Source organism: Adiantum capillus-veneris, chromosome 14 (genome assembly GCF_014529385.1).
Source record: "Adiantum capillus-veneris isolate H3 chromosome 14, ASM1452938v2, whole genome shotgun sequence".
In the NCBI taxonomy this organism is placed as follows: domain Eukaryota; kingdom Viridiplantae; phylum Streptophyta; class Polypodiopsida; order Polypodiales; family Pteridaceae; genus Adiantum; species Adiantum capillus-veneris.
Genome location: NC_140944.1, coordinates 15,365,441 through 15,379,285, shown reverse-complemented (window position 1 = coordinate 15,379,285; position 13,845 = coordinate 15,365,441). Strand labels below are relative to the sequence as shown.

At 42.7% G+C, this 13,845-nt stretch overlaps 1 protein-coding gene across 4 annotated transcripts; it reads right to left on the bottom strand.

Moving 5' to 3' along the window:
* Positions 1 to 2,161: 2,161 nt before the first annotated feature.
* On the bottom strand, positions 2,162 to 13,522 carry CYN (cyanase). 4 transcript variants are annotated; one of them, XM_086528346.1, is made up of 8 exons: positions 12,808 to 13,109; positions 12,145 to 12,216; positions 11,959 to 12,067; positions 10,753 to 10,790; positions 10,479 to 10,492; positions 10,160 to 10,306; positions 4,560 to 5,271; positions 2,162 to 4,077 (listed from the first exon to the last, which is right to left on the bottom strand). In XM_086528346.1, the coding sequence occupies exons 1-6, from the start codon at positions 13,074 to 13,076 to the stop codon at positions 10,167 to 10,169; spliced, it is 642 nt and encodes a 213-aa protein (XP_086384472.1). In that variant the 5' UTR covers positions 13,077 to 13,109; the 3' UTR covers positions 2,162 to 4,077; positions 4,560 to 5,271; positions 10,160 to 10,166. The 4 variants fall into 4 exon arrangements, with proteins under 4 accessions (XP_086384472.1, XP_086384469.1, XP_086384471.1 ...); XM_086528343.1 differs by lacking the exons at positions 10,160 to 10,306; positions 10,479 to 10,492; positions 10,753 to 10,790; XM_086528345.1 differs by lacking the exons at positions 2,162 to 4,077; positions 10,160 to 10,306; positions 10,479 to 10,492; positions 10,753 to 10,790 and adding an exon at positions 13,372 to 13,522 and having other exon boundaries at positions 4,084 to 5,271.
* Positions 13,523 to 13,845: the final 323 nt, after the last annotated feature.

Below are 13,845 nucleotides of genomic sequence, written 5' to 3'. Positions count from 1 at the left end.
ATGATCTCCACATTGTGGGGAGGGGATAAGTCCTCAATTAACACCCACTTGCTAATGCAAGTAAACCCTCACTGCCCCCTTTACCACTCTAGTGAATAGAGCAAAATTATGACTTGAGTTGCACTTTGAAAAAATGCACAATGTTAACTCTTATATACATATGGGAATGCGGTTTTGTGATGTTCATGTTCACTTTTGGCATGCATACTTGATGTGTATGCTCTTACAAATGCTCCACTATAAGAGATTTCTTGGTCTACTTGACATTTGGAGATGATTTGACACATGTATATGAATTATGGCTAAGCTGATGTGTTGATACTCTATGACAACATCTATCTTTGTGTATATTCCTTAATGTATGCTACATTGTTGATGTAGTTTGTGGCATCGTGATGTGATTTGAGCTAGAAAGCACTCGGCCATTTTGAGCAACATTAGATAATTTATGGTTGCATTTGGAGCCATTTTTGAAGCATTTTGATTGGTTATAGGGCTTACATCTAGCTATCATTTGATCCAGTGATGTTTATCTCTTTGCATGCAAAGTCATTGAACCCTAAGCCACTTAGATTGCACCTTGTAGAGTCCATTTATGTTGATGTTATGTATAAGAGGACACCTCATGATGTGTGGACAAGATTATGATTCATGTATGGTCACATGGTATGTGTTATGCTAGAAAAAACCTTAGTAGAAGTATGAAACGGTATGCATGCAGATTAGAAACGATGCAATCGTCTGTACCGATGTGTTGGCCATAAGTCAGACGCGCATTGTGTACTATGTAGAGAAGAGATATATGTGATGTGTATAGAGATGTATGGATATAATTTTTATTTTGATCTATGTAATTGGATTATGATGATGACTAACAGTATTATTCTTGCATTCTTTGTCTTTTGTACTTACCTATCGGGAATGAAGTATTTGTTCTTTGCTTCTACTTATTACATTGTCCGAGGGTAATGCTGGCCTATGGAAGATGATTTAACCCAATCGATCACGGTGCAGCTGCGGGGTAGTAATATAAAAAATGTATTCGTTGATGGGCTATTTTGGAGTCAATATCATTACATGGAAAAGATGTAAGAAGTATAGATTATGGGAATCAAAAACTGTCTCATTTTTCATCCGCATGGCAGATCAAAGAAGGGTCTAATATTGAGGCATACTGAGGTGTGACTATTGATATTGGGGGAATACCTTTTGTGGCATCCTTTGTTGTGCTGGATCTTTAGGGGATGTAAGCATATTATCATATGTTGTCAGGTCGACCATGGTTGTGACAAGCCAAGGTGAAACAAAATTGGGCCAAGCATACATTAAGTATAAAAAGAGGATCAAGGAAGGTATGTGTCTTGTATCACCATGCCAATCATGTTTGTGAAGAGAGCCAACCCATTGTGGTTGACCAATAAATATGATGGAAGGATTGACAGATGAAGGAGAAGCCGAATATCTAGAAGTATATCTTGATATGATGGCCAATTGTATGGTGGATGTTGAAGCAAATCAAAATCATTATGCGGAGAATATCCCGACTAGACCATGGTGGGCAAAAACCGATTTGCGTTCTACCATTGACGTTCGAGAATTGGTGGATGATAGTAAATTAGGACCCAAGATGATGGACCTGAAGGAATTATTACAATAGAAACGTGATTTTGAGAAGCAAATGAATAAGTTTTCATGAGTTGAGGATGCAATCCAAGAAGTAAATCTTGGAACACACGATAAACCCAAACCTATCAAGATTTGTGCGGAGGGATCTTTTCGGATTGATCTTATCAAGTTGTGGACAAAGTTTATGAATGTGTTCGCATGCGATGGCCTAGTACCATGGCGTGGCCGACACTTATGGTTTTTGGCTCATATTGCGGTACTATTGAGTGCAATGGCACATGTGGATAAGAAGGAATTCAAGTGAACTTTAGAATCTGGTTTGGCATACCACCGCCTTAAAATGTTGCTGACCAAAACACCCATTCTAGTTATACCAAAAAACTAAAAGGTTAGCTAAAATTAAAAGGTATTCCTAATGGCTTCAAAAAAATTAAAAAGGCTAAAACCTCAAAGATTCTAGCTATAGCACTTATTAGGGCTGTGTGTGTGTGTGTGTGTGAGAGAGAGAGAGAGAGAGAGAGAGAGAGAGACGTCAAGAGCTCATCAAAAGCTTGCATGGCCTTAAATTATACAAAGCCTAATCATTCATCAACGCCGCCCTACCTTATACGACTGCCCATTTCCGCAGATGAAATCCACGAAGCCTTGAATGAGACAACCCTCGACGTAATGCCTACCTTTATCATCATATACAGTGTCCTGATGTCCTAGAAAGTTGCAATTGTAGAACGCAGCCTTATCGCCAGACACCCTTAAGGCCATTGCTTGCTTGTTGGTTGAGCCTATGGGCGGAGCCGGTGCCGAGTTCTATAATACGTCAATTGCCGATCTATTTCGCCATCCAATTATCAATTGTCACAACCAATGCATAGGTGATGGAGAGGTATTCCTTCGCGTTCGGTGAAGATGGCATAATGCTTCCTTGTTGGGAAACGCTGCCTTACCACAACCATGCTGGGCACATCCGGCAATGTATGAGTTCCAACAAACAACATTATTGACATAAATCTCATCAAGAACTTTAAGCTTTCATAAGGGCACCACAATTGACATACATATCAATTAAAGCAATGCCAAGCACACCATGCTTCTCCAACAGTCCCTGACTAACAATCTCATTGTGAATTCCCATGTGAAGGTCTTGCATTAGGCTACAGCCTTCAAGGTACAAGCAGAGGTGATGGCCCTTGGAGAAAGGCCTCCTTTTTGCATTTGAATAAAACAGTCCATAACTTGCCACACCATGCTGGGCATATCCTACAATCAACACATTCCAAGTGATGACAATCTAGAGAGAATCAACCAAAGCACCAACAAGCACATCATTTTGCATCCAAAAACATGCCTTTCCTTTGCATCCGGTGTGCTTCCTTGCCACAGCCCTGTTGGGAATATCAGCCATGGCATTGGGGACAAGAAGCCCATCAATAACTTCTTGTGCTTTTGTGAGGGTACCACATTTGGCACACACACTCACGCATGCGCTCCCTAAACATGCATCTTTTGAAGTAACCCACTATTGTGGAGCTCTGTTTATCCTTCTGATTTATACAAATCCTTCTTTTGAGCACAGGCTTTTAGCCAGGCTTTTGACTCCTCACCAACGTCTTCCTGTCCCGTCTGGTTACTATTGCTTCTTCCATGATTTAACAGTAGAATTTATGCCGCTGTATGGACACAAAACAGGTGCGCAAAGAGGATCTTCATCAACCCTAGTAACACTCCATGGACAACACCTGCCATCTGTGCTGCTCGCACGTGCTTTTGTTAGCTACAAGTGCAGGTCGCCCTCTTTTGTTCACTGCACGAGCTGCTATTTTTGGCTATTTCTTTGCAAAGAGGTGCCCTCGTATTGCATCCAACAAAGACAGTTCAGAGCTTCCTCAGCCAGCTCTTGCTGGGTATATCCTCCTATAAGAGCACGCCAGGAGACTTGTATGGCAAAAAAACCGTCACTTCGCATCTGGTTAAAGCAGCCCAGAGCTTCCTTACCACAGCCATGTTGGGACAAATCCTGCAATCAACGTGCTCCAAGAGACAATATTTTGCACAGTAACCTCATCATTAACTTTTCATGCTTTTGTAAGGGCACCTCATTTTGCACCGATGTCGACCAAAGCATTGCAAAGCACAGCATGTTTCTCCAACAGAGCCTGACTAGCAATCTCAACATGAATTCTCTCGTCATGTAAAGGTCTTCCATAAGGCCACGTGCTTCCAAGGTGCAAGCATAGGTGCTTGCATTTGGAGAAACATATCTACCAAAGGACTGCAAAGAACGACATCTCCAACAGCCCCTGACTAGCAATCTCATCACCCATGTCAGCATCGTGCGTAAGACCACAAGCTTTCAAGGTGCAGGCATAGGCGATTGCATCTGGAGAGAGGCCTTCCCTTCACATCCGGTGAAAACAGGATAGAGCTTCCTCACCACAGCCGTGTTGGGCAATCCTGCAATTAACGTGTTCCAAGAGATTACATTTTCGGCAGAAAATTCATCACAACTTTTTATGATTTTGTAAGGGAACCACATTTGGCATACTTATTGACCAAAGCATTGCCAAGCACAGCATGTTCCTCCAATAGACCTTGACTAGAAATCTTATCATGAAATCTCTCACCGATGTGAAGGTCATGCATACGGCTACAGGCCATCAAGATGCAAGAATAGGTGAATAGATTTGGAAAAAGCGGAAAAAAGGCCTTCCCTTCACATCTGGTTAAAACACCCCAAATCTACCTTGCCAAAATCATGTTGGGCATATCTTGCAACAGCCTCTGACTGGCAATCTCATCGTGAATTCTTTCACCTCAAGTCTGCATCTTGCGTAAGGCTACTGACCATTAAGGCATAGGTGAATGCATGCAGAGGGAAGGGAAGGCATCCTGTGAAAACAGCACAGAGCTTCCTTGTCACATCAATGGGGGAATACCTTGCAATCAATGCGTTCCGAATGATGACATTCTGGATAGGAAGCACATTAAGACTTCTTGTACTTTCATGAGGATACCACGTTTGGCATACACACTCACCGATGTGCTCTTGGATTGCATCTGACAAAAACAAGGGGAATATTATGTGAGACCCAGTGCAAATTTGGGGAAAACCCTTGTAGGGACAATTAAAGTTCAAGATCTTGTAGCTTCAACTAGATTTGTCTGCTCTGCAAATGCTCAGTATCTCCAACCACAAATCATTGGGTCTCCCCACTTCCATCAGTCCAGCAGCCAGGTCCTGGCTGGTTCCTAGCACCATTTTCGATTCTCATGCATTCAATGTTTTGTGCTGCGTTTGCATGCCAGCAGCTGCATAAATGTTACTCATTAACACATATGCTGCAGCATTACCCTATTATATTGCATGCTCAAAGGTTGATTGTCCAAGCTACACGATCCCCTATTTTCGACAGGCACCTAGAAGGGCTGGCCAAACAGGAGGAGAATCAGATCATGGCATCATCTTGATTTTGGTGCTCTTTGTCCAATATAATGCCATAGATTTCCCTCATGCTATCTAAAAGCATTTGGCCCTCATCCAGTAGACCAGAGTGACAACATGCATTGAGCATCTGGAAAGAGGTCTTCCCTTCGTATTCGATGAAAACAGCAGCTTCCTTGCAACAGCCATGTTGATGCCGGCATATCCTGCAACCAAAACGTTCCAAGAGATGATATTTCAGAGAGGAAGCTTATCAAGAACTTTTCGTGCTTTCTTGAGGGCACCACATTTGGCATACATATCGATCAAAGCACTGCCAAGCAATCTCACGCTGAATCCTCTCACCCATGTGAAGATCTTGCAGAAGACCATAGACCTTCAAGGTGCAAGCATATCGGCATACATTCCACATCAAAACGTATAGATATATATAATCTTCAAACACATTTACTTACTTGCTGGCAAATGCCAATGCGCATACATATAGACATACATTCCACGTGAAAACAATGCTGCTTAATTTTCTCTGCGTCCCAAAACTTTACATCCAGAATCAATTGAGATCTCATCCTCGTTGCAGGTAAACATTTACCCGACTCCAAAAAAGCATGTTGGGCTAAGAGGGCTCCACCATAAACCCTCTACAGGGTGTCTATAGAGGGCCCTCTAGAATGTATGTGGGGTGTCCCATAAACTTCTTTACTTTTATGACACCTCATCCAAAGAAATAGGGGTCTAACAAACAAACAAGGTAACAAAATTCTGCACTTAAATCATACATTTATAATACCTACTTTTTCAAGCATGCCATGATAAAAGCATGCACTTCAGTTTGAAAATTACAACCGAGGTCTGTATTCTTAAGGAAGAAATTAATTCCATCAAGAATTACACACAATATCTAAGAACCACACAATAGTTAGAAGTGACAAGGGTATGCCAATATATATGCATAAGATGTGTGTGTGTGTGTGTGTGTGTGTGAGGAGCTCTTCACTGGGTGTGTGCAATCAAGACTGAGTAATTGCAGACAATGTGAGTACCAATGTGAATGCAGACAACGTGAGTACCACTGTGTGTGTGTGTGTGTGTGTGTGTGTGTGTGTGTCATCAAATTGATTTACAAGAAAAAAAGTGTGTGCGCGCTGGTTCGGCATGAGCTTCAGCCAAATCTCTTGTACAATGATCCGCAAGGGCCGCTAGATGGTGGTTCAATGCCTGTTGAACGGTCAGGTTTATGAATTTGGAGGTGTTTATGCGCATACAGCATCTGGGCAAAAGGCTGCTCTATGGCGAGACATCTCTTCTCGTTTATGGACTCCAAATGCATTCCTTTGCGGTGATTTTAATAATACCCCTACGATGGATGATAGTACCACAGGTAATTCACACATGTTGTCTGCGGAAAGGCTAGAATGGGATAATCTATTTGCTACTACTCCGATGATTGATTTATGGCGGCATTCGCACCCAAATGCCTCTGGATTTACTTTTCAGCATGTTGCTCACTCTTCTTATCGAGCGCGGTTGGATCGATGGTATTTGCTTAATCTGCAACAATATGAGGATTTTGTATGTGAGGTCAGCATCGATTACACCTTACAGTTATTTGATCATTACCCTGTTTTGTTGAATATGAGTTTTGGGCAGTCTCTTTGTGATCGACCTCTTTCTAGGAAACGTCTGCTACATATTAACAATGCCTATCTCACTCATGCGGCTTTTCGTGACATGATTTCTGATGTTATTCCCCCGCTTCTTGCTCACATGCATTTTGATCTTGATGCAACCTGGTATCGCTTTGTTATGAGGGTGCAAAGTGTCATTTATGACTATGACATGCATTACATGCAATGCACTCAGGGGGATGTTAAGGATGTGAAGCAAGCTTGTCAACAGTTGCTAGTGTTGGCTAATTTGCGGCCTTTGTCTGACTCTGAGATGTCGGAGTTGTGCGAAGCTTGTGTGTGTATTCAGCATAATGACAAGCGTAAACTTGCTAAATGGCAGACGCGTGCCCGTCAACACGCTTTCATGGATAAAGGTTGTGCTTCGAAGCAATTTTTTAAGCATTTGCATCATACGAGGGTCTCGCAAGCAATCAAGCGGGTTATGCTTTCCCCAAGTGTTTGGACTTCTTCAAAGCAAGAAGTTGTTGATGCCATGGTTTTGCATTATCGACAGGTGTTTGTTGCTCCTTCTCAGGCATCCTTGGTTGCTTGCCATGCACGTTAATTGATGCTTTCCTTTGTTCATCCGATCATATCCCCACAAGATGCATGTTGCCTTGAGGACCCATTCACTGCCTCGAAATTGCATAACGCGTTGCTTGCTTTGGGCGGTTGGCGGTCTCCCAGTTGGGATGGGCTTACTGTGGAATTCTTCCTCTCCTTTTGGGATTCTCTTGAACTTCCATTTCTTTTCATGATAAATGCAGCATGGCAAAAACAGGATTTGCCACTATCTTGGAAAGAAGGTTTACTTAAATTGCTGCCTAAGCAAGCGCTTTGCGAGCGATTCACTCACTGGCGCCCGATTACTTCGATGACGGTGATTAACAAGATATTGGCTAAGATCCTGGTGCACCACATTAAGGACCATCTCTTTGCAAGACTCCATCAGGCTCAATATGGTTTCATTCCACGTCGCCAGATTATCGACAATTTGGCTAATGTTATGATTGGCATGGAGTATGCTAAGTACACTCATCAGAATGTGTTGGTTATGCAAGTTGATATTAAAAAGGCCTTTCACACTGTACATCGGGATTTCATTGTTGCCACAATGAGGTGCCTAGGGTTTGGTCCTAAATTCGCCACTATGGTTTATTTCTTGTATGCATGTAGCGCATCTTTGGGGATCTTGGAAGGCGAATTAACAGAATCTTGGCCTCTTGGTTGTTCGGTCAGGCAAGGTTGCCACCTTAGTGCTCTGTTGTATGCTATTGCCACTCACCCGCTATTGATTTATCTTGATCACTTGACCTCTGTTGAGTGTCTTCATGGTTTGCAATTACCTTCCGGTGTACCTTTGTTGGCCAGGCTTACGCAGATGATTCGTTGTTATGCCTTGTAATCAGAAGGCTGATGTCGAAGTGATTATGGAAGCCTTGGAACTTTTTGGCCTTGCGGCTGGGCTTAAAGTCAACTTTTGTAAATCGAAGCTTCTGCCGCTTCGTTCTTGTGATTGGCACAGTCTATTGTGGCCAAGTGAGATTGTTTCTTCGAACGTGATTACTAGGCATTTGGTTATCCAATTGGATGGAATGTCACTCATTCTCAGAAAGTGGACTGGGTTATGCAACGTTTGAATATCAAATTGCACTACCGGAAGTTATCCACTTGGCCATTACATGTTCGTCTGCGAATTGTTCAGAGTATCATATTGGCATATGTTCAGTTCTTTTTGCCACTGATGCATTGGCCTCGTCGTTGTCTTGATTCTCTTATGTCCGACATTATGTCCCATTTGTGGCAGACCCATGCTCAGACAAAAGGCTTGCGCTTGATGTCAATGGAGAAGCTTTGCACTCCTAAACGTCTGGGTGGACTTAATATCTTGGATTTGCGCAAGCATGTTCTTGCTAGGAAAGCTATGTTGTTGCCTACACTTGCACAACAAATTCAGCCTTGGACTCTTATGTTTACACACACCTTGGTCAGCATGTTGTTACTTCCTCTTTTGGCCGGTTTTCGGTAAGATGGAAGGGTACATTCCTGGATGTCCTCTTGCTTCCACTTTAGTGTCTTCCTGGAAAGAGGTTACGATTCATCTTTCATGGAATCCTCGACAGGAAGGTGATTCGATTCGTTTGGAGAGTCTCCATTGGAGCCGAGCATTTTCTCTTACTTTGGTCGACCGCTCCCCTCGCCAGGCTTATTTTCTCTCACCATGGCATTCGTGTGGTTGAGGATGTAGTCGATGAGGCTAGATATACTTTTGAGTTTCCCTTCGCCACTCGCTGTTTTGGATTGGGCATGCATTATTGTCAGTTTTGGAGAGAACTTCAAAGTATGTTGCTTGACTTTTTGCCAGTTTCACCTTTACCTGATGGGATCTTCGGGAAACGCCTTTTCGAGATATTTATACGAGTCGAATTTATGCTCTTCTTCAACAACAATCATGGCTTGCTGATCATTGCAATGCCCTTTGGCACATGCACAAATCTGATCTCTGGTGGAGGAAGCTTCTCTCTGCCTTGTGGAAAAGCCATTTGCCTTTGAAGGAGCGATTGTTTCTTTGGCGCTGTTTGCATGGAGTGCTTCTTGTTGGCACTTTTCTTAGGGCACGTCATATTCGCCCCTCCTCTTGCGTCCGTTGCTCTACTGCAGAAGAGGATATTTGCCCCTTGTTGTGGGATTGCTGCATTACTAGAGACTTCCTTCGCCGTGTATCGGCCTGTATGCGGCTCTGCTTTCCTGGGGTTGTTTTTCACAAAAGGTTTTGGACATTTGGCATTTTCTCACCGACACCTACTGCGTTTTGCGGTCTTCTTTATGTGGGTCAGATACTGAGCTTATTGGACCCTGTGGTGTCAGCGTAATGCTTACATGTTTCATCGTACTCGTGCAGACCCCACTCTTCAAGCTTTCCCTTAGGCAATCGTTACGGTTTGCTTTGGAAGTTGGTGATATCACCGCAGAGATACATCGGCTTTTTTATAAATGTTTCTAGCTACTCTGTACAGCTGAGTAACTCTATGTTCTTGCCCTTGTACGTTACCCTTTCGGTGGGTTTTCCTCGCTTTGAGGTTTCCCACTAGTAAAGTAATCAAAATAGATTTACAAAAACAAAAAAATGTGTGTGTGTGTGTGTGTGTGTGTGAGAGAAAAGGTCTTCACTTGGTGTGTGCAATCAAGACTGATTAATTGCAGACAATGTGTATACCAATGACCAAAAAATTGGTACACATGTGCACACACAATGAATGTGATTGAACAGTGAAAACACTTGAATGACACAGAAAAGTTCATAAGCAAAAACTTAACCAAGGGTAAATTACGAAACACAGAGTGCAAGAGAAGTTTTCGCTAAAAAGACAATATACTCCATGCTTCAGAAGCCAATTTCACTTTTTTCATGAACACATACTACCCTCGTGCTAGAGTTGATTATCTGAACTCCCATCCTTGTTACTTGAGATGTGATAAGAGGCCAGCCATGCAGCAGAGGCACCCAAGAAGACCCAAATGTGCCATGGAGAGGTGGAGTTAAAAGGAGCTCGCACCCCGAGCAGCGTACCTGGAAGAAGTCCCCAAGTAAGACCTGGTTTGTACAACCTTTCTTTGTAAACTAAGCATCCAATAGAGGATGTGCAACGATTGAAATTCAATACGACTAGACATGACATAGAGAGTGAGGATGCAGGTGCACCACTTAAAGAGTAGAACTAGTAAGGCTAGCACAAACTTACAAGTTAAAAGTATGCTGCTCCCATCGGGTCAATGTCATCACTCACCTCCAGGCGAACTTAGAACATGGGGCCCGCATGAACATAACCAAAAACACTGCTCCAAAGTTTACATTTACTTTTGACTTTTTCGAGCTAGAGCCAGCAAGGAAAAAAGATCCTCCAGCCGCCAGCTTATTGACATATGTACAACTTAACAGAAGAGAAATAGCTTTATTGCAGTGAACTGTTTGCAGCTCTACCATCTTTGTAAATGTGAATATCTACTGCACATTACTTTGTGCTTTGCAGCTTCACCGTATTATCTTCCGCTTGCTGCAACGCACAAACAAAAGCTGCATGAGTTGGCCATAAAGAAAGCAGCATTCCCATGCTCTTATATTAGGCATGGGAGTTTTATCGAACACTGACTATCTTCAAAGTGACACTGAAGTTTTCCAAGAAGTTCACTGGCATGTTTAACATATGTGTGTGTGTGTGTGTGTGGAAAGTCACGCAAGCCTCTCCACCTTTGTTGACTCACAGAAACCATATACTGTGGATGCCATGGAAATCAGTGTGCTTACTTCCATTGAAGAAACTCTCACTAACCAAGCTTATATCCGCACCTCTGTTGACACAAATGACACAAGGAGATGGGATTGAGGGAGAGAAAGCCCCAAATAACACGCAGGCCCAGTTAGCCCACTGCAAACAAAAACTGCATTGACCTCCTAAAATTCAAGGACATTCTGGAAAATAACCTGTGTGGGCAAAGGGTCCCTTTTGTCCTGTTTTCCCCCAAAGTGTTCAAGAACTTCTACAGTGGAGGCACTGCTCAACTAGCTAGGTGTGCCTGGGTAAGGGAATAGTGTGGGGTGGCAATCTCACATCACCACCCGGCTCTGTAAGCAGTTATTCCTCACAGAAGCTCATAATGTTATTGTAATCTGCAACATAGCTGACGATTGTCTAAAACTCTTGTGCCAAATCCAATGGGCCTACGAAAGAATCATAAAAAGTTGGGAGCATGGAATTTACAATGAGCCATCATATGCGCTTCAACACATGATTCATAACATTGGGGGCCGGGGGGGGGGGGGGGGGGGGGGGGGGGGGGGGGGGGGGGCGGTAAACTAATTTTTTAACAATTAGTACAGGACCTAGTCAAGGTAACTGACAAAAAGGCCTCATGATACAGCCCCTACCACACCAAAATGAACGCACACATCCCGACATACACAATTTTTACAAGCACGGGCACACGTGCGCGCGCGCACACACACACACACACATGCACTGTACACACAAACAAAATTAACATCCTCTCCTTCTTCAAGGCTTCAGTCAATGGAGAGAGAGCTTGAGGACAGTTTTTACGAAAGAAAGTGAAAAAGAAGGAAAAATTTGTGTATATGATACATTAGAAAAAAAAGGTTGCATTTCGCAGACCACTTTCCTCGTTGACAACTTGAAATGATAAGACCAGTAGAAAGATACAAACCTGCACAACATGTGGCAGAAACTTTCCATTAAAAACCACTGCTACTCGATCCTCACCATCTTTTCCTTTAACCTTCTCCACTGTGCAATAGAAGCCAATTGCAGACATTCTACATGACATGAAACAAAAGGATTAAATTTTGCTCAGTAAGAAATGGTATGAAAACATAATGGTGTTGTAACTCACATGCCATCACCGAACTCCTCATTTATGATCGCTTTTATGCTTTCAGCATAATGAGCTGTTGCTTCATTAAACCTTCATAAGCACAAAACAATTACACATTTTTTAGAACATAAGAGCATCACAATCATAAAGTGACTGAATTCGAGACTAACAAGAGGCCACAGCTGCATGCACCAGCAAATAAGAGCACAGCAATCATAAAATGAACGAATTCTAGAAAACAAGAGGCCAAAACCAACTTCAAACCCAGCAAGCACCAGACAGGATATGCTACGACTCCGGAGGCTTACGAGCAAAATCCTCCTACCACCCTAGTAGTTAATATACAAGTTTTCAAAAGATCAAATGCCTTGAAATCTGCTCACAATGAGCATATGATGCATCTACCAATTACAAGCATAATCGATGCACCTGAACATGGTGTCATTCTAAGCTTGCAAACTATACCTCCACTTAATCCCATGTAAATTATCCTTCTTGCACCTCTTGTCCACACGAAAATGCTTCAACCTCTTCACATTTGCGCAACATAAACATATGTGTCACACACAAGCATACAGTTTAGCATGTACACAAAACATAAACACATCCACACGTGCATGTACCTACATGCATGCGTAAGTACAAGCTGACGTAAGTATATGTCTAGCAGAGGAGAAGTACCTATAGATGGTGGGATCTTGTAAGATGTTGGGGTCATAAGACCGCAGGGGGATGACTTTCATTGCCTGAAGGAGCTCGCTGGAAAGCGTGGGGACTGCCCTTTGGAGAGACTCAACCAAGGACTCGGGGAGAGGGGCTTGGCGGTGGAAGAGCTGAGCTGCGTAGGCATTGGTGATGCCCACCTCCGTTGCGATCTGCGTGAAGGTCTTGCCGGTCCTTTCCTTTGCCCGTAGCAGAGTCTTCACCAACATTGCCTTCTCCTCCGCCATCTCCCTCAAACTAAGTACTGAGCAGTGATGGACCTGCCAAGTCGAAAATTTCAGATGAAATTCTTCACGAGCCGCATAGCTCTCAAATGTTCATATTTGGCCAAAAATTCCCAAAATGCCCTTCAATTTTGCCAAATTTCCCAAAATACCTCCTAAAACAATTCTTTTGCATCTCTTCATAGGAAGATTGGTTCTCTTCACTTTTGATTTTCTGATAAATAAATTAAAAGGTGCTCCTAATGGCTTCAAAAAAATTAAAAGGCTAAAACTCAACGATTCCTGTAGGAAAACTCACAGCAACGATTCCTGTAGGAAAACTCACAGCAACGATCCCACACACAATGAGAAACACATGTCTTTCATGGCCTATAAGTTAAAATTAATGCTCTATGCAACAGTCTTGCTGCATCCTTTGCTTCATACTCTCTCACTAGCTTTGATGACACAAGTGTGAAGAAGCTTGCTACTCACGGCGATAGAATAGCTTGTTTTTCAACGCGATAGAAATAACCTACTATGAAAAGCACCACTTTTGATGGGCCCTCATGAGAGAATGATAGAACACGTTGAGACCTCATGTCTGTGTGTGTGTGTGTGTGTGTGAGAGAGAGAGAGAGAGAGAGAGAGTGAGAGTGAGATATATATACTTTCAAACGATGCGTTTATGTGCAAAACTACTTGACCTTCCAAGTTCTAAAGCAATACACCTTCTCATTTTAATTTAAACCAACACAAAACCAGTGGGCCTTCCAAGTTCTAAAATGATACA

Bases quoted from the DNA above. Each gene is read 5' to 3' on its own strand.
- CYN (XM_086528346.1), bottom strand. From the start codon at position 13,076: ATGGCGGAGGAGAAGGCAATGTTGGTGAAGACTCTGCTACGGGCAAAG. The intron at 12,217-12,807 runs GTACTTCTCCTC...GTGCTTATGAAG, and splicing joins CAAGATCCCACCATCTATAG to GTTTAATGAAGCAACAGCTC. The intron at 10,791-11,958 runs GTTTGTATCTTT...TGTGCGTTGCAG, and splicing joins TTCTGCCACATGTTGTGCAG to CAAGCGGAAGATAATACGGT.